The 25,839-nt window shown below is 43.0% G+C and overlaps 1 protein-coding gene across 3 annotated transcripts in view; it reads right to left on the bottom strand.

Annotated features, from left to right (window-relative positions):
- SPAG16 (sperm associated antigen 16) overlaps nt 1-25,839 on the bottom strand; it is a 295,715-nt gene that overhangs the window by 70,777 nt on the left and 199,099 nt on the right. For all 3 annotated transcript variants that reach the window (XM_081934340.1, XM_081934339.1, XM_081934341.1), the window contains one exon: nt 14,997-15,123. In XM_081934340.1, the coding sequence (XP_081790466.1) occupies nt 14,997-15,123 (127 nt within the window). The remainder of the gene's footprint in view (nt 1-14,996; nt 15,124-25,839) is intronic.

Raw genomic sequence — 25,839 nt, 5'->3', positions numbered from 1 at the left:
AGTTGGACTTTATGAGTTGGAACTAATTGGACAATGTGGTTAAGATTTTTATTCTCTTTTTGGTTTATTTATTTATTATTCACACTTATAGACCGCCCCCTCTCCCGGAGAGGACTCGGGGCGGTGTACAGTCACTAAAATACGTTGTAAAATACATACATAAACAGTTAAATAATTAAATACGTAGGTGAAGGAGGTTGTGAGACTGTAATAGAATAATAAATATAATACGTTAAAAGCCTATTAAAACCCCAAACCCAATTAAAATAAATGAATCCCGGGAGGTAAAGCTAAGAAAGTGCCAGGCCAGCTGATTGAAATAGGTGAGTCTTTAACTTTTGCCGGAAGGAACGGAGGTCGGTGGTAGTTCGAATGTCTGGGGGGAGGTCATTCCAGAGGGTTGGGCCCATCACAGAGAAGGATCTACTCCTAGGTGTCGCCCGCTGGCATTGCCTAGCAGACGGCACCAGGAGGAGCCCCTCCCTGTGTGAGCGGATAGGTCGCAGGGACGTGTGTGGTAGGATGCGATCCTGCAGATAACTAGGTCCTCTGCCATGGAGCGCTTTAAAGATGGTGATCAATACCTTGAAACGCACCCGAAAGGCCACAGGTAGCCAGTGCAGCTCGCGCAGGAGAGGTGTTACGTGGGAGTAACGGGTACTTCCCATAATAACCCGCGCGGCTGCGTTCTGAACTAGCTGCAGTCTCCGGATGCGTCCCAAGGGAAGCCCCATGTAGAGGGCATTGCAGTAGTCCAGGCGAGACGTCACCAGCGCATGAGTGACCGTGCGCAGGGCACTCCGGTCCAGTAGGGGGCGCAATTGGCGCACCAGGCGAACCTGGTGGAATGCCCCCCTTGCCACGGCTGCCACATGGTCCTCCATTGACAGCCGGGCATCAAGGAGGACACCCAAATTGCGCGCCCGCTCCACAGGGGGCAACTGTTCGCCCCCTATGGCCAGCGATGGAGTCAGCTGGCTGAACCGAGGTGCCGGCAACCACAGCCACTCGGTCTTGGAGGGGTTGAGTCTGAGTCTGTTGTCCCCCATCCAGACCCCGACGGCTTCCAAACACCGGGACATCACTTCGACAGCCTCGTTGGGGTGGTTTGGGGTTGAAATGTACAGCTGAGTATCATCAGCGTAGAGATGGTACTCAACCCCAAAACCACGGATGATCTCACCCAGCGGCTTCACATATGCGTTGAACAGGAGAGGCGAGAGGACCGACCCCTGTGGCACCCCACAAGTGAGTGGCCTCAGGGACGACCTCTGTCCCCCTGTCAACACACATTGCTTCCGGTCGGAGAGGTAGGAGCCGAACCACCGCAAAACGGTGCCTCCGACTCCCATCCCCTCCAACCGGCGCAATAGGATACCATGGTCGATGGTATCAAAAGCCGCCGAGAGGTCTAATAGGACCAGGATAGAGGAGCAACCCCTATCTCTGGCCCTCCAGAGATCATCGACCAACGCGACCAAGGCTGTCTCGGTGCTGTGCCTGGGTCGGAAGCCGGACTGGCGTGGGTCTAGATAGTCGGATTCGTCTAGGTGTCGCGGGAACTGCTGCGCCACCACATTCTCAACAACCTTCGCCACGAAGGGGAGGTTGGAGACTGGACGATAGTTAGCTAGCTCCATTGGGTCGAGCGAAGGCCTCTTGAGCAAGGGTCTCACCACCGCCTCTTTCAAGGCGGTTGGTAAGTATCCCTCACCCAGTGATGCGCTCACCAGGCCCAGGAGCCAGCCTCGTGTCACCTCCCAGGCTGCCAGTACCAGCCAGGAGGGGCACGGGTCCGTTAAACAAGTGGTGGGTCGCAGCCGTCCACGCAACCTGTCCAAATCCTCGGGGGCAACAGAGTCAAACTCCTCCCAGAATGGTCTCTCAAGACTCGCTGTTGGTGGCTCGTCTGGTCCACTGACGGAGGTCCACCCGCTCCGGATCTGATCGATTTTGTCCTGAAGATATTCCCCAAACTCCTCTGCTCTACCCTGTAAGGGTGTCTCCCGCGCCCTCTGCGATAAAAGGGAGCGAGTCACCCTAAACAGGGCGGCAGGGCGGTTATCCGCGGACGCAATAAGAGCAGCACAATGCCTACGTTTGGCCGCTCTTATTGCCACAAGGTAAGTCCGCAAATAGGCTCTTACCTGTGTTCGGTCAGATTCGGAGCGTGAGGACCTCCACCTGCTCTCTAGACGTCTCCTGTGGCGCTTCATCACCCTAAGCTCCTCAGTGAACCAAGGAGCCCGGGTGGGTCGATGCCGCAGGAGAGGTCGCAAAGGCGCAACCCGGTCCAAGGCCCCAGTCGTCGCCCTATTCCAGGCAGTCACTAGGTCCTCGGAGCGGGAGCGGGACAAGGCTACAGGAATTGGCCCAAGCTCCGTCTGGAATCTATCAGATTCCATCAGGCGCCTGGGGCGGTACCAGTTTATAGAGTCTGGTTCCGCCTCCTCGCGGTGGGGGATAGCGCCAGGGAAGTCCAGCCGGAGGGATGAGTGGTCTGACCATGACAGGGGCGTGATGACTAAATCCCCTATTCCCAGATCACTCGTCCACTGTTCAGATACAAAAATGAGGTCCAGTGTGTGGCCCCCTTCGTGAGTGGGGCCCTGCACTAATTGGGTCAGGTCCATGGCCGCCATGGAAGCCATGAACTCCCGGGCCACCTCAGAAGCCGCTCCCATTGACGGCAAGTTGAAGTCCCCCATGACCAAGAGTCTGGGAGTCTCAACTGCCGTCGCTGAGATTAGCTCGAGGAGCTCGGGCAGGGCTGCTGATGCATAGCGAGGAGCCAAGTATACAATCAGCAAGCCCCACTGCCTCCCTGGGCCCCAGTTCACACCAAGGGACTCACACCCGGGTATCTGAGGGACAGTGAACTCCCTCGGCTCCAAACATTCCCGCATAACCACCGCCACCCCTCCACCCTTACCCAGGGCCCGAGGCTGATGGAATGCACGGAAACCCGGTGGGCACATTTCCACGAGGGGTAAACCACCCTCGTGGCCCAGCCAGGTCTCCGTTATCCCTGCAAGGTCTAGCTCCCCCTCTGAGATCAACTCATTAATGAGGGGGGCCTTGTTGGTGACAGACCTTGCGTTGCAAAGCATCAGCCGCAGGCCCTGGCTCTGTATGACCTGTCCACCTAGACTGCAGGGGTTGGTACAAACGACCGGGCGTAACCAACAGCCACGGTCTCCCAACCAACCTTGAGATCTTATCCTGTCCTCGCATCCCCTCCTCCCTGCGACCGTTGTAATAGGACAACCCTCTGCTTTAGTGACCTTTATATTCCCCCCCTCCACCGCATCCCCGTCCTTCCTGGACTCACCTGTCTGTCCGGCTCTGGCCCTCCTCCCGGTCTGATTAGCCCTCCCCCCCACCCTGGGACCCCCTAAAAAAGATAAAAAACATTTTACTAAAAATCCCCTTAGCTTCCGGTTCCTGCACCTCTCGGGGTCCACGAACCCGTCATCAAGGCGGGCCCTTGAAAGAGCCAAGGGCCATGCCTGCGAGAGAGGGGCCTCCCGCAGGCGGAGCAGGTCTGACCTCGAATAGATTGTTAAAAACCCAGTGGGGTAAGGGTGCTGATGATAAAAAGTTGGTAAACGGGGGTAGAGTCTCAATAGGAAGTAGGAGGCTTCAATGTCCAATGTCCAGATTAATACTTGCATGAGGGGGGGGGGGCGGGAAGTAATCGAATATCCTCAAGTGGTGAGAGATGGCAGAGATGACAGCAAGGTGGGAGACAGTCCAAGGTGGTTCCAGATGGGGGGGCGTTCTTGGCCCAGTTGTTCTTGGCCTAGGTAACTGTTCAGGCCTATCCATGGCCTTGAAACAGGGCCTCCAGTGGCCTCCGGTGTTCCAGGCCACCCCCAACCGTTGTTTATACCTTCGCCCTCACTCCTGGTTTCCATCCAAATGCCCAGGTGGGCACACTCCACCTTGGCCCCCCACACGGCGCTCCAAAGTTCTCCACGGATCATGAGATGCTGCATTAGGATTAGGATAAAATTCTCCACAATCTTCCAAGATCGTAAACTTGGCGTCCTCTGCTGGCGCCGGCAAGGCCCGGGGGGGGGGGGGCATGGGAGCAGCCAGGATACAGCAGGATACCAGAAAGGAGTCCCTGGCCGCGGCGCCACTCTTTCCACTCGTCCTACTGCCGCAGCCGTCTCCAACTGCCTCTCCCAATTGCCTCCCAGCCTTATTCTCCTCCCCGGTGCCTCGTTCTTCTCCCCGGTGCCTTTTTTCACCGCCAGCGCAATCCTCATGCCGCGCTGCGCTGCGCGCGCCGCCGCCATTGCTTCCCAGCTGTTTCCCCGGCCGTTTACGGTGTTTTTTTCCTTTTTTTTTACTACATCTCATATAATCTTTTTTACTTTAGCTTTGACCTTCTTACCCATTTTTCATACTTATTTACTCTTTCTTGTTCTATATTCTTGAGATATCCTAGTGGTCTTCTGGGATATCTTTTTCTTTCTTTTCTCGCTTTTTTCCCTGTCCTTTCTTTTTTCCCCTGATAGTCAATCTTAATTGGATTGAGTAACAAAAAGAAAAAGAAAGAATAAAATCAGGAAGATGAGTAGGAAGACAACACCAGTGGGTTCTACAACAACAACCCCCGCCTCCTCTCCGGCAGGAGGACAAAAATCAATACAGACAATGATTCAACAGGAAAAAGAGAAGGCTACATCATTAGAGGCAAATATGCAAGCAATACAAAAACTGCAAACAAGCACTGATGAAAAACTAGATAAGCTTGTAAAGAGGTCTTAAAATATAGAAAAGAGGATGGAGACAATGGATCAGCGAATTGGGAATATAGAACAGAAAACAGGCAAGACAGAGGGAAAGATAGAAAATATTCAACAATGGGTTATGAAACAAGAAGACAGAATGCAAAAAATCAGAAAGAGAGGAACGAAGAGAGAAGAGGGATGAAGAACTTGACAGTAGATTGAGCAAAATGGAAAAAGAAAGTAGTGCGATAATAGGATGGGAGATGGAGCATTCTGAATATTTCTTAAGATTTCAAAATATAAGGTGGGATTGATATTGAAAAAGGTGCCGCAGGGGTGTAGATATCAGAGAACAATGGGAACCAAGATCAACTAGAGCCATAAATCCTATATATAAAACATAATGATGGAAGAAAAAAATGCTTACAATTGATATAAATGGACTTAACTTGGCAATTAAAAGAAGGAAAATATTTCACAAATTAGAAAAGTTAAAATTAATAATTTTAATTTTTAAATAATTAATTGTTTGTTTACAAGAAGTACATATTCAACAAAGATATGGTCACTTATTAGTACAACCAAAACTTGGGGGAAAAATTACCTCTTTGGAGGACTGCAAGAAAAGAGGAGTGATCTTTTATATTAAATACAAAATTCCAGCGAAACAAATGTATACAGATGAAGACGGTAGAATTTTGATGGTGGAAATTATGGATAATACTAGGAAAATACTTTTAATTGCAATTTACGCACATAATGAAAAACAAGATGAATTTCATTAAAAACTCCACAAGAAAATCTGTGACTTAGACTATGTTGATATTTGTATGATGGGAGATTTTAATGGCATTGCAAATCAGAACATGGATTATAAATCACATAAAACAATAAAACCAAATAGAAAAACACTCCCGAAATCCTTCAAGATGGTGGATGAAATAAACTTAAAAGATGTCTGGAGAGAAAGAAATCCTATAAAAACAATATACTTTCTATTCTAATAGACACCTATCATTCTCTAGAATCGATGTGATTTGGGCCTCAATGGATTTATTTGGTAATGTACAAGAAGTGGAAATTGAAACAAGTACTTGGGCGGACCATAATCCAATTACAATTAAATGGAGAGGTCAAAGAACAAGATCTAGATGGACATTAAACAACACGATATTGAAAGAGAAAGAATTTGTACAGAAAATGGAAAAAGAATTGGCTTTTTTAAAAAGAAAATAAAAAAGAAGAGACATCCATGAGAATCTTTGGGACATAATGAAGGCCTTCTCTAGAGGTCTGATAATAGACTATACAAGAAGGAGAAACGTAAAGAAAAGAGAAATATGTAAATATGTAAAGACTTAGAAAAAGACTATATGACACTGGAAAAAGAGCTACAGAAATTTCCACAAAAGAAAGAGATTAAAATAAAAATGGATACAATTAAACACAAAATAGATCTACTGGAAAAGGAGACACAAAAAATGAGAGGCGCTAAACAGAATTATTTTGAAAATGCAAATAAGCCAGGCAGGTGGCTGGCATATAGACTGAGAAAGGAGAGAGAGGCAAAGAAAATACAACAATTAAAAGATGAACAAGGACAAATGCACTATGGAAATGCTGAAAAGAAGAAAATCATACAAGACTATTATGCCAAGTTATATGAACAAGAGAATATAGAAGAGGGAGAAGTGAAGCAATAATTACAGGATTCCAATCTCCCCCGGATACCTAATCAAATTAGAACTATATTAGAAGGCAAAATAACAATGATGGCGCTAACTGAAGCTCTTAAAAGACAAAACAATGGTGACTTCCGGTGGCTCCATGGTTCTTGGAAGATGCTCCCTTAAGAGCGCCAGCCCGAGATTGAGTAACAAACTGCTGGGACAGCATTAATCAGCTGTCTAACAGTTTGAAAATCCCCCCCTCGAGAAAAGAGGGGGAGATGAGCTTGCTGACTCGGGATAGAGATTTCTAGCAACTGCAGAAGTAACTCTGTGGTGTGAAAGGTTTGATCTCTCCAGGGAGTTGGACATTCTCCTCGCCTCGGGACTCGACTGCAGTTTGCAGAACAAAAGGCTACGTCCACACTTGTTGCTCTACCGGTTAATCTACATTTGAACAAAACACAAGCAGAGCAAACCAGGAGGTCTACTTAACAGCAAGTACAAACCTTAACTCCTTAGCTTATATTTCCTTCTATAAATTAAGCGAAGTTAAAGAACATGGCGCCGAGATAACGGGTGTGGTGCAAAACAAAAGTGAAGCAGGAAGTAGAATAACACTAAGTGCCTGCTAACGCAGCAGGAAGACTTGAGAGAATAACTGGACTTTTCAGGCTGAATATCAGTTGTAAAAAAAGCCCGATTTGAACACTTTGAAATGGCTTCTAGACAAGCTAAAGTAAATGCTTCCAAAAGTGCAGGTAACTCACCCACACAGGGGCAAAAATTGCAGGTTTTATTACCCCCCGGGGGACACACAACCACAAACTCTGACACTGGAGGCTTTGCAGAAAGCATTAAAAGATCAAGCAGTTGCTAAAAAATGTAAAATTCACACAAGCTCAGAATTTGAGAGAAAATTTTTATAAGATGTTTTACAGATGGCACCTTGATCCAAAAAAACTAGCGTGTATGTACCCAAACTTACAATCCAAGTGTTGGAGATGTGATAGTGCTGATGCCACGTATTACCACATTTGGTGGACCTGTAAAAAAGTTAAAGCATTCTGGATAAAAGTATGGTGGATCATCCAAAATATTTTGAAAAAGAGGATAAAATTCCTGCCCCAGTTGTTCTTGTTAGGTATAGTTCCAGATTCTACTGTTATAGAAACTAACTTGATTTTGAATCTAACGACGGCAGCAAGATTGTTGGTGGCGCAATATTGGAAGAAGGAAGAGTTGCCTACTATACAAGAATGGACATTAAAAGTAGTAAACCTAGCCGAGATGGCCAAAATATCAGCGTATTTGAAGGACCACTCAGATGAGAAATACAAGCTGGACTGGAAAAAATGGATTGATTATATTCAAAAGAAATACCAGACCAAAAAGCTTCAATTAGCTTATGAATGAAGGCATAAGCTATATTACAAATTATTCAAAGTTAGCTGGAGAAAGGGGGAGTTAAAGCACAAGAATGGTTGAATGTTAAAATTAGTTAGCTTATGTTAGCATATGTTTGTCAAATGATTATACCCTGAACTTTGCTCTGGGAGATCGGGGGGAGGGAGGGATGGAGACGGGGTAGGGTTGGGGGGAGAGGGAGGGGAGGGAGAAAATAATTGTAAAACTTATTAAAACTTTAATAATAATAAAAAAAAAAGACAAAACAATGGGAAGGCCCCAGGACCGGATGGTCTACCAGTGGAATTTTATAAAACACTAGAGGAATCCTTGTCCCTTCCCCTCTTAGAAGTTATGAATGAAGTAATGGTTGAAAGTAAAATACCTAACTCATGGTTAGAAGCATATATTACATTGCTACCTAAAGAGAAGGCAGATCTTACACAAATTAAGAACTATAGACCAATCTCCTTGCTAAACTCAGACTATAAGTTATTTGCATCTATACTGGCAGAGAGACTTAAAAATATTTAAATGGGTTTATCCACCCAGATCAAAATGGGTTTTTTTTACCAAAGAGACAAATTAAGGATAACATAAGAATAGTTTTGGATACTTTGGAATCCTATGAGTCTCATCCTGAAAAGCAAATGGCCTTGATGTTTCTTGATGTGCAGAAGGCTTTTGATAATGTGAACTGGCGATTCATGATACAACAAATGGAACAAATGAACTTTGGTAAGAATTTTATTCAAGCTATACAAACAGTATATCACAAGCAAACTGCTAAGATAATGATAAACGGAGAATTGACAGACCCTATTGAAACAGAGAGAGGTACGAGACAAGGCTGTCCATTGTCACCGTTACTTTTTGTCTTAACGTTAGAAGTTTTAAATAGAAGGATCAGAGAAGAGGAAGAAATAAAGGGAATGACAATTTAAAAAGAAGAATATAAGTTGCAGGCGTTTGCAGATGATTTAGTTTTCATTCTTGAGCAGCCACTTGAATCTGCATCTAAATTGATAGAAAAAAATGAGGAGTATGGAAAAGTAGCCGGCTTGAAAATAAATAAAGATAAAACAAAAATCTTGACAAAGAACATACCATCAAAACAAAAAGAAGAATTGGTGGAAATCTTGGAGATGCAAGCTACGAACAAGGTCAAATATTTTGGGATTTTTTTAACAGCTAGATGTAGCACTCTTAAAGAGGATAACTATCTTAGATTGAAGCAACAAATTGCAACGGACTTGATGAAATGGGAAAATTTACAATTATCAATGATTGGGAGAATCTCAACAATTAAAATGAACATTTTACCTAGAATCTTATACTTGTTCCAGACAATCTCAATTAGGTTGGGGAAAGACTACTTTGAAGATTTAAATAAAATGGTGATGAAATTTATATGGCAGGGAAAAAAGCAAGAATAAAACTTAAAGTGTTGCAAGATGCTAAAACAAGAGGATGGCTGGGCTTACCCGACTGGGAGCTATATTATCAGGCAACAAGTCTGATGTGGATTAAGGAATGGATAATGTTAAGAAATATTAGGCTTTTGAATTTAGAGGGTCACAATTTGCTGTTGGGATGGCATGCATTTTTATGGTATAGGGGAACCAAAGCACATTATATAAGAGAGACTTTGTTATTAAATTGGGAGAAGGTTAAGAGGCTACATTTATCTAAAAATTCTAGTCTGGATATCAACCATTGAAGCCTTTTCATATTCAATAATATACAAAAAGCAACAAACAGTTAGATATTAAATACAGAGGGTGAACTTAAATCCATCCAATACTTGAAACAGGAAGGAATTGAAATTAATTGATATTCATATGTGCAAATACATTCTAGATACAATGAAGATCGAAAAATGGAGGGTTTTTATGATAAAATGACTGAATTAGATAAAATCTTAACAGGTACTGATGAAAAAGTCATTAAAAACTGTATGGTTACCTCTTAGAGGTGAAACTACAGGAAGAACAAGTTAAAGGAACTATGCTAGCCTGGGGGGAAAATTTTGGGCATGGGATTGACCTAGAGAAGTGGCAAAAATTGTGGTCTCAAAACTATAAAATGACAATGTCAACTGCATATAAAGAGAATTTGTATAAGATGTTACAGGTGGCATTTATCTCCAACGAGAACAGCAAGAATGTCAAAGAACAAATCCGAAAAATATTGGAAATGTCATCAGACACCGGGCACATACTACCACATGTGGTGGACTTGTACTGAAGCTAAAAGATATTGGACTAAAATCCACATGTGGTTGGAGCAAATGATACATAAACACATAGACTTAAAACCAGAACTCTTTTTATTGGGAATCATACCAGAAACTTACAACAAGGACTTGAAATATTTGATTGTAAATGTCTTAACAGCTGCTAGAATTGTATTTGCAAAAAACTGGAAAAATGAGAAGGTACCAACAGAGGAGGAAACTATTCGGAAAATAATGGAATGTGCTGAAATGAGTAAGCTTACATTTGTAATTAGAGAGCAAGAGGACGAGCAATTTTATAAGGTATGGGATTTGTTTTACCAATGGTTAGACAAAAAATCGTGGAAATGAAATTGTTTACCTATGTATTACTAGAAAATCATAGCCATTGTTATGAAAGTTTTCTTTTTTCCTTTTTTGGCTATGAAATAGAGTGCTTGATTATATGATAAATAAAGGACAATAATGAAACTAATGTATAAGAATGGCACTTGAATGTTATGTATAATTGTAAGCAGTGATCATGTTATACTGGAAAACATTTTGTATGTTAAATGGACTAACGATGATGCAATGAATAATTGATTCACACATGAATTGAAATATTCAATAACTATTTGGATTAACAATGGAAAATTATTACTGGAGTTGAATATGTTACACTATAAGTATTCTATATTCTATGGTTGATTGGTGACATTGTGGTTAATTGAAAGTAATGATGTACAATACAAGTTGATGGAAAATCCTTTCATTTTTTTTCTTTTTAGTAGTACTATTTTTATTTTTCGTAAGACCTGATTTTATAATGTTATAAAGATTTATTGTTGCTTAATAGATAATTAAGGATTTAAGGAAATAAGGATTGTTTGAAATGAAGGATTAGTAATGGTAATCTGAACACAGGATGCTCAATGATAGTGATGTATTTAGTCATGTTTGATTGATAACCAGTGATTTTATTTCTAATTGTAAAAATTGATGCACAAAAACCTGTTACCAAACGACATGCTTGATGAAATTGAGGAAAATTTTTTGTATGTGTTGTTTTGTTTTTGTTTGGAGTAAATTGATTATCAGCTTTGGCCGTTACCACCGGTGGACTCAAAGGGCCACCCAGGGACGATTGAACCCAATAGTCCAGACCGTCCGGAACCTGCAGCAGACACCAAAACCCCAGGGATCCAACAAGTACCAAAAGACTACTGGGACTTGGCCGGGGTGTTCAGTGAGGAAGATTGCAACTATCTTCCCCCTCATTGTCAGACAAATTGCAAAATAGAATTCATACCTGGGGCTAACCTACCAAAATCGAAGTTGTACTCCATGACTCCCAAGGAAATGGTTGAATTGAGAAAGTATATCGACATAAATTTGAAGCGGGGCTTTATTGAACCGGCTAAGTGGAAAGTAGCAGCCCCAGTGCTCTTCAGAGAAAAGAAAGATGGTGGTGTTCATCTCTGTATTGATATTAGGGGGTTGAACGCCGTATGTGTGAAGAACACTCCCCCCCCCCATGAAAGATATGTTGAACCACTTGGATAAAGGCAAGGTATTCACCAAGCTGGACTTGACAGAGGCGTATTACCACATATGAATCAGAGAGGGAGATGAATGGAAGACCGCTTCTACCTGCTCCCTTGGCAGCTTTCAGTTTAAAGTCATGCCAATTGGGCTACAAGGAGCATCTGCAGTCTTCATGCAGTACATAAACGAGGTGCTAGATGAGCACCTGTACTGTGGAGTAGTCGTTTATCTCAATGACATCTTCTCCGAAACTCTGGAAGAACATGTGAAGCTAGTACGGCAAGGCATTTCATTGCTTGCTCAGGACTGCCGTCCACAAAGAAATTGGCAAAATGTTTGTGAAACACATTTATCCCTTCCACGGAGTGCCCAGGAGGATCATTTCAGACCACAGAGTACAGTTCACCGCCAGGTTCTGGAGAGAGTTCCTGAGGTTCATAGGGTCTACACAAGGACTGAGCTCAGTGTTTCATCCAAGCATGAATGGAGCAGTGGAAAGGGCCAATGAGATTGTGGAACAATACATCTGGTGTTATGTGGACTATCAGCAAGACAACTTGCTACCCTTTGCCAAAGTGGCGTACAACAATGCGGTCCACAACAGCACTGGATTAACTCCTTTCCAAATTACCAGTGGCATGGAATTTGTTCCCATGCCTGAGCTGCCTAGAGAACCTCCCTCCTCCATGTCTCTGATTGAATGGATGGACACGCTAAAAAAAAAGGATGAGAAAATACGAAAAAAGCTCTAGCAGAAGCGGCAAAAGCCTACAAGAAGCAAGTTGATAAACAGTGCTCGCTCCAATCCCCCTTTCGTGTGGGGGATGAAGTTTTCGTATCTACCAAATACATAAGATTAAGAATGCCTAGCAAGAAATTTGGTCCAAAATTTCTAGATCCATTCCTGAAGATAATTAACCCAGTTACCGTTCAACTCAGTCTACCCAGAATTCTAGGGAAAATTTACCCAGTATTTCATTGTAGCTTACTGAAGCCAGCAATTGGGTCCAGCATAAGACCGTCCACCCAGCCTCCCCCTCCTTCTGTAGTGATAGAAGTGGAAACACATTATGAGGTGAAAAAAGTCTTAGACTCCAGGCTGTATAGGGGTCACTTACAGTATTTAGTGCATTGGAAGGGGTACCCTTTGTCCGAAACTACTTGGGTGAAAAGCTGGAACCTAAAAGCGGATAAGTTAGTAAAACAATTCCATGATAAGTTTCCCGATAAGCCAAAGGGTCCCCCCAGGGGGGTGGGGAGAGGTGGTTAATTCTGTTATGTTAACCCCTTCATTAATCTCTTTCATGAATCGTTTCTCTTCTGAGGAGAGGCCGCCTGTCAGGCCTGCAGCCATATTACTTTTTGGATCTTTGGCCTGCCACACTTTCTATTATTCTACTATGCTGTTTCTATTGTGGGTAAATGGGAAGGGGGATGGTATGGAGTAAAATGCTATGTAGCCAAAATAAAATTCCTTTCTAGAATCCAAGGTCATCTACACCTCTGCACCTGACCGGAACCGGATGGGTGGAACTGACAGCATGGCAGTGGAAGATTGGACCATGTGATGGATCTGTGGGTGTGGGGGCAAGAGCATGAACTTTCAACTGGGTGGAGAAAAACCAGGAAGCTCAGATTCAGGTTTCCACCAGATGTGCCAACATGGCTCTCTTAATAAATTGGAACTTTGAGCAATACTTTGCCTTGGACTCTGATTTAATTTTGGATGCTATATGGAATGCTGACATTAGCTCTTTAGGAAGAAGACCAGAGATCTTTTGTTTGCTTCTAAGAGAGGCTGCATGGGATGAAAAACACCATTCTCCCTTTCTCTAAAAGCATTAAAAATGTTTTTTGCTTAAAATGCTCACCCGCAAATAAAAAAAAAAGTTCTTACCTATCTGTGGATATTATTATATGTTATGGACATTTTATTTTTTTATATTATTGTTTCAATTGTTCTTGTCTACTTCAGTTCTGCAATTAGTTATACATTTAAAATAAATAGAGCAATTACTATTATTTCTCACAAAAAGAATCATTTGTTCAAATTAAATGAGAAGATTCAATAAAAGAAAGCCTTTTTTCAGAAGACACAATTAAACCACAGAATTTGCAGCTATCAATTGTATAATGCATACACAGTATTTATAGTTTTAAAATGGACTGACTAAATTCATGGAACATTCATAAATTCATAGAAGCTATAAATTCTAATGGTTGTTTGATACTTCAGGAATAGTATCTATGTGTAATTTTTAGTAAGGATGGCTTAGAATTTCACTATGAATGGGTCAATGCCTGGAACAACAAGATATCTAAATTGTGGAATTCTTTATGTTCTCTGAAATGTTTTATTATCTAACCAGGTGCTGTCTACTTGAACCAAGTTCAGAGACCACCAATAACTCCACAGTTCAATCCTGACTACATATATTCTCTTCTATTTACATCTAGATTAATTGATTTGAGTATGTTAGTAGCTAGAAGACAATTGTCTGAGTCTTCTGAATTAGGCTTATATGTGTAAATGAGTCTATGCAAGTTTGTACCAAACTTCCTTTTGAGATAGTTTTGGGTATTTGTGAAAAGGAGTCTAACTGTGATGGTACAAAAATGCAATTATTCCAGGCAGGAAATTTTAAACATCATAAAAAAAAAAATCCCTGAATGTTTTTAGAGAGTGCTTATTTCAATATTAAAGGACAAAAAGCACAACTTGACGACAGGTGCAATTTCTGCCCTTGGAAGCCTTGTAAAACTAACCCATTTACATTGGTTCATACATATTTAATTTCCTTAGAGTTCAGAGATGTCCTCTGAGTTCAGAGATTCCTATTATGGCATGAATAAAGTCTACTGTAATAATATTTATTAGAAATATTTGTACAGTGGAACCTCAGGTCACGAATGCTTCTGATCACGACCAAATCGAGTGGTGACCAAAAAATTTACTAAATGTTTCACTCTGTTCACAAACACATCCTTGGGTGGTGATCAATCACAGCTGCAGCAATTTCCCCTGCCACACCTTTTGTGTGTGTGTGTGTGCGCATATGCAATCAGTCTTGCTTCCAGTCATGACCAAATGGGGTGCTGACCCAAGTCCTGGAACAGATTACAGTCATGACCGGAGGTTCTACTGTATAAGTTTTGGAATCACAGAAAACTGGAATATTATGCAGCCTTCATATTTCTTCTATGGGTTTGTTTCTGTTAATTTCATTAATTTCAATGAGAGCAACATTTTATGTTTGTTTATTTTTCACCTCTCAAGTCTGTTCTACATATCTACAAGAAAATGGTAGAAGTACATCTAATTAGGTTTCTAAAACTCTTAATAAATACAGCACTGCAAACAAATGGCCTTGCTAAAACCTTTGTCCTTAATATCTCCTGTGTCAAGAAAGATCTTACCGGAAGGATCAAACGCCACCTGGTTGCCAGGATATGGACCAGCATCAATGGAGACCATTGGGACTCCCCTCCGAATATCCCACAGTTTCAATACACCATAAGAATCACAGGAAACAATTGTATCACCCTGTAAAGCACAGGGAGGGGAGGGGAGGGAAGGGGAGGGGAGAAGAGGAATAAAAACATGATTATAATATAAAGGAGGACATGTTAAATTTTCAAATATCTCTAAGACAAAATATAGGAATCATTTTCCTAAACATTTCATTCTGAATGTCACTGTATAGCTGTGTAAATCTTTTGAAAGAAATACTTGCAACATACAAAAAATGTTCAAACTACCTGTCTATCATTCAGTAAATCTGCCTTTTCTGCTAGGTAAAGCCTCAGGATTTATCACCTCTAAGGAATTTCTGCTGGAGAGACAGTGGGTGCCCAGGCAGCTCTGACACATGACTGGAGAAGGTCAGAGCAGAAACCGGCTAGCAGATCCAATGAATGGAGATCCCAGCCACCCTCACGCAGTAATTCTCTGACCAGCCTCCCAGACCAATTTGGACGGCTAAATGTGAGTGGAATCAATGCCCTCTTTAGCTCAGGACCACCTAAGTGGACCCTAGCCAAGCCCACATTCTCCTTCCCTAGCAGAGACTCGGCAGCACACTGGAGTGGAGATCGTGGCTTCTTCCACACAGTGACCAGCGAGTTGACCCAACCTCTTGCTGCTGGAGCAAAGCCAACATCAGTACCCCTCCCTCCCGGAGCTCAGACAGGCCCTCCACCAAATTGGGGAAATCAATCCAGCCAGTAGAAAGGGGCCTGGGGCACATCTCCCCTTAGCCAGCCACCAATGTTGGCAGGGCAAAATTCAGTGAAGATGGAGGAAGAAAAGAAAGAGACAGAGAGTCTGACCATTGGGGAAGCCCCTTCCATCTCGGGGGAGGAGGAGAATACTAAAGACGACCCAATGGTGAGTGCACCCATCCACCCCTTTACCATAAAATCCAAACTCCAAGTGCCAGAAACGGAAGTGGAAGGGGAGGTTGGGGCAATTGTGGACACCGGCTGCAACCGATGCTTAATCAGCATGTTGATTGTGGAGCAGCTAGGCATACGCACAAGACCCCTAAACCATCCCATTCGGTTTCAGCAGGTGAATGGAACACTAATTGGGGGAGGGGCAGCTACGGGAATTACTGGATTGGAAAAGTTACAGATAGCCACTAAGAATTCCTCAGATTCATCGTAGCTCCAAGAATGCAGGAATCGGAGATTGCTTCCGGCTTCCAAAGGCGACGGACGTTGGTCCGCTGTTCGCTTCTCCGGTGGGCTCCTTTTAGGAGCACAGGCAGTCTTGGAGGGACCACCTGCTGTAGGGCGGCTTGCTGGAACCCCCCGGATAGGTGGCAGCCATGGGGGGGGGGTGTTCCAGTTTCACCTCAGGAGCCAGGGAGCGTAGGGGGTGCATAGCAGCACCTTCGCTGAATGGATTCCGGAAGGAAAGAGTTAACTACAAGCAGCGGCTGAAGTGCTGGAGGTGAGAAGTTCACCCCAATCTCCTTAACTGCTTTTAATTGATGAGCAGTGGCTTTTTTGTAAGTTGTGGATTCAATCTGTTTGAAGTTGGAAGATTGGAGGGGGGTTGCTTTTTTCTTCTACCCCTCTCAGGCAAAGTGGCATTTGGACTATCTCTCAATCTCAGAATGGAGAGAGAAAACAAAAAGTTGAATTAGCCATTTGAACTAACTATGTGAAAAGATTTATATCATAACTGCAAGAGGTGATTGCTGAGTTGTTTTGAAAGCTTTATGGAAGTTTTTGATGTCCTGCTCCTGATTCCCTGTGAAAGGGGGAGCTAAGATAGCCTGTTTCCATCTTCTTTTTCGCACTTATAAATGAAGTCTGCCTTTTGAAGCTACCTTTGAAGAAAGTCTGGCTTTATATTATCCACCCTGAAGGACTCTTGGAGCCTCTCCTGTTACATGGGCATTCTGGATTTGGATTATTTGATTTCTTTCTTTTTTTTCTTTTCTTTTTTTGAGTGACTTCTTGGCTTGGAACTGTGACGGAGGGTTAATTTTCACTTTTGGATTTGCCTGTCTTCTCGGACTCATTCGGCTGTGCACTTCACAGACGCCATTTCTTTTGCAAAAGATTTACACTCATCTCTGAACTTAGACAATGGGGCCCAGAAAACCACCCTCAGGCAAAGCAGCCTCGGCTCCGACTTCTTCTACATCCAGTCCAACGACTCAACAGACAAAAACTTCATCATTTTCACAACAAGAAAGGACTGGAGAGACTTCAAAAGATTTATCTGTTACTCAAATGTTTCATGCTCTTATGCAGGGACAAAATGAGTTGAAAAAGGAGGTGGCAGATTTTAGAGAAGAGCTTAAAAGTGTGCAGAAACAAATAACAGAAAATAAACAGAGAATTGGTGTGCTGGAGGAGGGTGCGGTTGGGCTGGGGGAGGAGGTTAAGGCAGTCCAGAAGGGGAATATAGAATTGGAAAATTTTATGGCAAAGATAGAACTTGAAAGAATGTCCTTCTTTCTCAGATTCCAGAAACTACCAGAGACAGAAGATGAAAATCTTAAGGATATTATGAGTACAATTTTAGCAGAATATATTAAAAAAGATAAAGAACAGTTGTGGTGGGATATGGATCTGGTTTATAGGATTAATTCAGCATATGCCAGAACACATAATGTTCCAAGGGAAGTACATGTTAAATTTCTTAGGAAGACCACGAGGGATGAGATTCTAGGGGCTCAAAGGGGGGGGGACCACTAAAATATAAAGATAAAGAAATTGCCATTCTTAAGAACAATCTCCCTTACAAGAGAGACAACAAAGGCTGAGTCGTCACTTGAGCTAGTCAATGGTGAAAGATCTTTATCATGATCACTAGGAATGACTGTGGAGCCTTTTATCTTTAAAAACCTGGATGGAGATTTCTGTTGTCTTTCTCCCTGTGGAAAGAGGAGCTAAGATGGTGCCCACCCTTCTTTGTTTGATTTAATCATAAATGAAGTCTGTCCTTTGAAATCACCTTCTGCCTTATTACTCTCCCCGAGGGAAATCGAGACTCCTTCCCGAAAGGTGGTTCTACTGAAATTTGTTGATTAGATACTTTACATTTGTTTGCCTCGGTGCCTTGGAACTGTGAAGTGTAAAAGGCCACTTTCGGCTTTGTTTTGTATTTTGGAGACCGGGACAGCTGCGCAATCCTCAGACGCCATTCTCTTGGAAAAAGACTGACATCTCTGAACTCTAAACAAATGGGCCTGAAGAAAATACCGACGGGCAAGTCATTCTCATCCCCCACATCTGCCTCCTCCAGCCCCAGTAAGCAACAGACAAAGATTACATCATTATTACAGCAGGAAGGGGCGGGGGAGGGATAAAAAGAACTATCTGTTACTCAAATGTTCCAAGAACGGATGAGGGGGCAGAATGACTTGAAAAAAGAAATGACAAAACTCAAAGAAGAACTCAGAGATGTTAAAAATCATATTGCAGAAAATAAACAAAAGATTTTGGTGTTAGAGGAGGGAGCGACTGGACTGGGGAAAGAAATTAAAATAATCCGGAAGAGAAATGCAGACTTGGAAAACTTTCTGGCAAAAATAGAATTTGAAAGAATGTCCTTTTTTCTTAGATTCCAGAACCTACCAGAGACAGAAAATGAAGATCTTAAGGATATTATGAGTACAATATTAGCAGATTATATTAAGAGAGACAAAAATCAGCTGTGGTGGGATATGGATCTAGTCTATAGGATACATTCAGCATATGCTAGAAGTCATAATGTTCCAAGGGAGATACATGTTAAATTTCTCAGGAGGACCACAAGGGATGAGACACGTGAGACCCAAAGGGAGAGACCATTGAAATATGAAGATAAAGAAATTACCATTCTTAAGCAGATTCCAAAAAAGATAAGAGAGAGAAGGAGGAAATATTCCTCCTTAGCAAAGAAATTATATAATAAAGGAGTCTGGTTTAAATGGTTATTGCCAGAAGGAATGTTGATATTTTGGGAGGGAAACAGGATTAGAATCAATACAGTATAGGAGGCAGAAGCCTTCATTAAAAAAAATTCTCCCCTCCTAGAGGATGAACATAGTGAAGGTGGTGGGAGGGGCAGCATGGTGCAGGATAAGAAGGAGGGGGGCTGAAGGCTCCTCTGGGGGCAGGGAGGAAGAAGCAATATCGAAAAGGCTCAGATCACAAAAATAAATTCTTTTGAGATAAATAGCAATTGGTGATATTTTAGAAAGTGACAAAGGAAAATGAATGAACACTGGTTAACATTATAGAATAAGATCTTGTTTTCTGCTTATCTTTTGTATTTTGTTTTTAAGATTGTTAAAACTGTGAGTGCTGGATGGGTTACTAACACCAGTGTGGGAGCTGCCAAAAAATTTTTTGTATACCCATTTACCTTTCCCCATATATGTGTAAAAACCAATAATTTTTTTGGGGAAAAAAAAGAATGCAGGAATCAATTATCTTTGGGCTTGCATGGCTGGACAAATGGGAACCTACAATAAAGTGAGAGGACAGCGTTAGGAAATTGATTATCGGCTTTGGGCCACTACCACTGGTGGAGCCAAAGACCACCTGGGGACGATTGGACCCAATAGCCTAGACTGCCCAGAACCTGCAGTAGATGCAAAAAACCCAAGTACCAAAAGATTACTGGGACTTGGCGTGGGTGTTCAGTGAGGAAGAGTGCAACTATCTTCCCCCTCATCGGCACAGATTGCGCAATAGAATTCATACCTGGGGCTACCCTGCCAAAGCTAAAAATGTACTCCATGACTCCTAAGGAGATGGTAGCATTGAGGAAGTACATTGACATCAATTTGAAGAAGGCTTTACTGAACCAGCAAAGTCGAAAGTAGCCACCCCAGTGCCCTTCAGAGAAAAGAAAGATGACAGGGTTCATCTTTGTATTGATCTGCGGGAGTTGAACGCTGTATGCATGAAGAACACCTACCCCCTCCCCCTCATGAAAGATATGTTGAACCAGTTGACCAAGTCCCAGTAATCTTTTGGTACTTGGGGTTTTTGGCTAAAAGCAAGGTGTTCACCAAGCTGGACTTGAGAGAGGCGTATTACGGCATACAAATCAGAGAGGGAGATGAATGGAAGACCACTTTTTACTGCCCCCTTGGCAGCTTTCAATTCAAAGTCATGCCATTTGGACTACAAGGAGCACCCGCAGTCTTCATACAGTACATAAATGAGGTGCTACATGAGCACCTGTACCGTGGAGTGCTCGTTTATCTCGATGACATCTTGGTCTTCTCTGAAACCTTGGAAGAACACGTGAAGCTGGTACAGCAAGTCCTGAAAAAACTTCTAGCCGCCAAGCTATACACAAAGTTATCGAAATGTGAGTTTCACAAAACCTCACTAGATTACCTTGGCTATTGCATCTCCAACGAGGGGATAAAGATGGATCCAGGAAAAGTTAAAGCTGTGTTAGACTGGAAACCTCCAAGTACTCGCAGACAGCTACAGAGCTTTCTGGGATTTGCCAATTTCTACAGCCAGTTCATTCTTGCTTTCGCGGAGATTGCCCTCTCATTGACTGAACTATTAAAAATGGGGCCTTCCCTGACAAAGTCAAAAGCAAACCAACCCCTAAAGTGGACAATGGACTGTCAAAAAGCCTTTGGGAAATTAAAACAGTTCTTTGCCCAAGAGCCCATACTGCAACACCCTGACCCAGAATGGGAATTCATAATCCAGACGGATGCCAGTGATGTAATGGTAGCGGCAGTGCTACTGTAAAAAATAAAAATAAAGAAGAGCACCTCTTGCCATGCGCTTACATCTCCAAAAACTCACCACTACTGAAAGGAGGTGGGCCATTTAGGAGAAAGAAGCGTATGTGGTCAGGTGGGCCTCGCTCACTTGCAGAGATTTCCTGGAAGGGGGGAATGTGCTGTTCGAGGTCTGGACTGACCATAAAAACCTTGAAGCTCTCAAAGCCCATCGAAAACTGTCCCCAAAGCAAGTTCACTGGGCACAATACTTCTGAAGGTTCACATTCGAACTGAAGCACATCACTGTAGGGAAGAACTTGTTGGTGGATGCCTTGTCAAGAAAACCGTAGTGTGACAGTAAGAAGGAAGAAGTGGTTCACCCCATCCTTTCTTCTTCCCATCAAAAGGTGGCCAAGTCACCACCCAAAGCCAGGATAAGCTGACAACAGCAATGAAATCGACGTTCCGAGCAGACCCATGGCTCAACAATAACAAGGACATCCTAACGATGAAAGATGATTTAGCCTGGAAGGATCCAAACTTTATGTCCCTGCGGGGTTGAAGCTGGAAGTTCTACAGAAAACCCATGATGCAAAACTAGGAGGCCACTTTGGATTCCTAAAAACGCTCCACCTCGCCAGACACCAATTTTGGTGGCCGAAGATGAAATCGGAAGTGGAAGACTACATAAAAAGCTGTGCTACATGCGCGACGATGAAAATACGGCCAGGGAAGCCCCTGGACTACTACAACGGGTGGCCAGCCCTAGCCGACCATGGGAAGAGATCACAATGGACTTCATTGTCGAGCTCCCAGACAGCAGCGGGAATCGAGTAATCTGGACTGTTATTGACATAGTCAGCTTAACATTTCTATCCCATAGTTTCTGCCATTTATCTATTTCTATTGCACATCATTGTCTCCTTAACCTGCTCTCTTTCAAGTTTAATACTTAGTATATAATAATATAATTTCTTTAACAGTTTATATTGTGTTCCGGTTAGTATCTGATCTAATTCTATTAACTCTTTATTAAAACCATACATTTTAGTATCTCTCATAATGAGATTGTATCTTGTGGCCACCATGCAATATCTATACCTTAACTACTAAGTTCTTGTTTAGTTTTTAATTCTCCTTCGTTATTCAAAATGTCTTTATATCTTACAATTTTTTCCATATTAATAACATTAGGATGTACCAAGGCCTCCACAGTGTAAAGCCAGATTGGTACTTTCAAATAATGTTGTTCCTTTATTTTAAGCCAAACTGATAACAGTGCATTTCTAACATAGTGTCTCTGGAAAAAACTTCTCATCACAGTCTTTGTCTTCCTCTTCTTCCTTGCGCTGCCTCAGGTGTTTGTGCTGTTTCCATTGCTTACCCTCAGACCTTGTGAGGGTTGATGATGCTTTGAACTTCGGCCTGCTGTTGCTTTGCCAGTTTCTTCATCATCATTGTCCTCCAACAGGGTGTATGAACTATTCTTTTCCTGCAAGGCTAAGGCCTGTTGCTCAGCTAATCTGGCTGGATGCTCCTGCGGCACCTGGTGTGGAACCTGCTCCTAGAGCTGCTGGGCAAAGGTGCGCACGGTGGGCTCGGTCACCCACAGCATCTCGGTCTCCTTTAAGTGATCAAGTTTGAAATATAACATCATAAACAGTGTATATTATCTGCACTGTTCAGCCCCCTTCAGTGGACCGGACGGGCCGCCAACAGCGAGTCTTGTGAGACCATCCTGGGAGGAGTTTGATTCTGTTGCCCCCGAGGATTTGGACAGGTTGTGTGGACGGCTGCGACCCACCACATGTTTAATGGACCCGTGTCCCTCCTGGTTGGTACTGGCATCTTGGGAGGTGACCCGAGGCTGGCTTCTGGGCCTGGTGAATGCCTCATTGGGTGAGGGATCCTTACCAACCGCCTTGAAGGAGGCGGTGGTGAGGCCCTTACTTAAGAGGCCTTCACTCGACCCAACGGAGCTAGCTAATTATCGTCCAGTCTCCAACCTTCCCTTTCTAGCGAAGGTTTTCGAGAATGTGGTGGCGCAGCAGTTTCCACGACACCTTGACGAATCTGATTATCTAGACTCACGCCAGTCCGGCTTCCGACCCGGGCACAGCACGGAGACAGCCTTGGTCGCGTTGGTCGATGATCTCTGGAGGGCCAGAGATAGAGGCTGTTCCTCTATCCTGGTCCTATTAGACCTCTCGGCGGCTTTTGATACCATCGACCATGGTATCCTATTGCACCGGTTGGAGGGGATAGGAGTCGGAGGTACCGTTCTGCGGTGGTTCGGCTCCTACCTCTCCGACCGGAAGCAATGTGTGTTGACAGGGGGGCAGAGGTCGACCCTGAGGCCACTCACTTGTGGGGTGCCACAGGGGTCGGTCCTCTCGCCTCTCCTGTTCAACACATATGTGAAGCCGCTGGGTGAGATCATCCGTGGTTTTGGGGTTGAGTACCACCTGTACGCTGATGATACTCAGCTGTACATTTCAACCCCAAACCACCCCAACGAGGCTGTCGAAGTGATGTCCCGGTGTTTGGAAGCCGTCGGGGTCTGGATGGGGGACAACAGACTCAAACTCAACCCCTCCAAGACTGAGTGGCTGTGGCTACCAGCACCTCGGTTCAGCCAGCTGCTTCCATCACTGGCCATAGGGGGCGAACAATTGCCCCCTGTGGAACGGGCGCGCAATTTGGGCGTCCTCCTTGATGCCCGGCTGTCAATGGATGACCATGTGGCAGCTGTGGCAAGGGGGGCGTTCCACCAGGTTCGCCTGGTGCGCCAATTGCGCCCCCTACTGGACCAGGATGCCCTACGCACGGTCACTCATGCGCTGGTGACGTCCCGCCTGGACTGCTGCAACACTCTCTACATGGGGCTGCCCTTGGGACGTGCCCGGAGACTGCAGTTAGTTCAGAACGCAGCTGCGCGGGCTGTGATGGGGAGTACTAGGTACTCCCACGTAACACCTCTCCTGCGCGAGCTGCACTGGCTACCTGTGGTTTTTCGGGTGCGTTTCAAGGTCCTGATTTCCATCTTTAAAGCGCTCCATGGCACAGGACCTAGTTACTTGCGGGATCGCATCCTCCCACATACATCCCTGCGGCCAATTCGCTCACACAGGGAGGGGCTTCTCCTGGTGCCGTCCACTAGGCAATGCCAACGGGCGACACCAAGGAGTAGGGCCTTCTCTGTGATGGGCCCAACCCTCTGGAATGACCTCCCCCCCGACATCAGAACCACCACTGACCTCCGCTCCTTCCGGCAAAAATTGAAGACTCACCTGTTCCGACTAGCAGGCCTGGCTTAATTACAACTGTTCCTCCTGGTAAACGTACTATTAACTGGTTATTTTAGGGGTATTGTTTTTAATTTAATTTGTCTGTGTCCTAGGGTTTTTAAAACTATATTTATATATACTGGCTCTGTACAGTTCTTTTTAATTCTATTTTAACCTCCTCCATATTTAACTGTACATATTTAATTCTTCTATTTATTGTATTTTGATATATTCTTTATATGGACTGTACACCGCCCCGAGTCCCTTTCGGGAGAGGGGGCGGTCTAGAAGCACGGATAATAATAATAATAATAATAATAATAATAATAATAATAATAATAATAATAATAATAATAATAATAATAATAACTGTTTGCTGTTTGTTGCAAGGAGGCAAATTGCTGGGAGGCAGAGGCAGATTATTTCCCTTGTTTTCCTCCCCAAGTCTAGGTGTGTCTTATACTTTGGAGCGTCTTATACGCTGAAAAATATGGTATCTATCTTAATCTTCCCATATTACAAAAAGGCATGCTAGCCTAGTTGAAGGTCATGCCCTTCTAGTGCTAATAATCTTGTATGTCTCAGAGTAATCCATTCTTTCACCCATGTGAGTACCAAGACATGGTAATATACTTCCCAATCTGGTAATCCAAAACTCTACCTTGTTTTGGCTTTTTGTAAAATTTTCAGGCCTATTCTTGCTTCCTTTCCTAACCAAACAAATCTTAATATTATTTTATTTAATTCTTCAAAGTATTTTTTTCTAGTTTTATTGGTATCATTTGAAACAAATATAGTATTCTTGGCAGAATATTCATTTTTATAGTTGCTATTCTTTTTGACAGTGACAGTTGTAAATCCTTCCATTTTTCCAAGTCCTGTTGAATTTGCCTCATCAATTTCATATAATTGTCCTCTTTAATTGTTGCACATTTAGCTGTCAATTGTATACCTAAATACTTTACTTTTTAAACTATCTGTATATTTAATCTTTCCATCAACATTCTTTTTTGTATATCTCTAAAGTTCTTAACTAAGATCTTTGTCTTATCCCTGTTTATTTTCAACCCCGCTACTTCCCTGTATTCTTCTATTTTTCTAATTAGCTTTGGTCCAATTTCTAGGGGGCCTTTTAGTATGAAGACCAAATCATCTGCAAATGCCTCTAATTTATATTTCTCTTTTTTTACTTCCATTCCTTTTATTTCTTCATCTTTTGAATGTTCCTCATTAACACTTCCAAAGTGAATATGAATAACAATGGAGACCGTGGATATGCCTGTCTAGTACCTTTTTTGATATCAAAATGCTCTGTCATGTCTCCCTTCACTATCACCTTGGCTGTTTGTTTACGATGTATTGCTTTGATTATATTGATAAACCTCTCCCCAAAGTCCATGTATTTTAATTGTGCTAGCATAAATTGCCAATTAACATTGTCAAAAGCTTTCTGTGCAACTAGGAACATCAATGACATTTGTTTTCCCGGGTGTATCTCATAGTACTCTAATATGTTTAAAACCATTCTCATGTTGTTTTTAATCTGTCTCTTTGGTAAAAATCCATTCTTATCTGGATGCATAAATTCATTCAAGTATCTTTTTAATCTCTCTCCTATTATAGAAGCGTATATTTTGTAGTCTGCATTCAATAAGGATATTGGCCTATAATTTTTATGTGCATTAAGCCTGAATTATCTTTCGGTATAAGAGTTATGTTTGCTTCCATCCATGTGTTTGGTATTTTTGCTTCTAATAATACTTAGTTGTAAAC

The sequence above is a fragment of the Natrix helvetica genome, assembly GCF_964273705.1.
Source record: "Natrix helvetica genome assembly, chromosome: 1".
NCBI lineage: Eukaryota > Metazoa > Chordata > Lepidosauria > Squamata > Natricidae > Natrix > Natrix helvetica.
The sequence above is the reverse complement of the archived record's forward strand: the minus strand, read 5'-3'. Positions and strand labels throughout refer to the sequence as shown.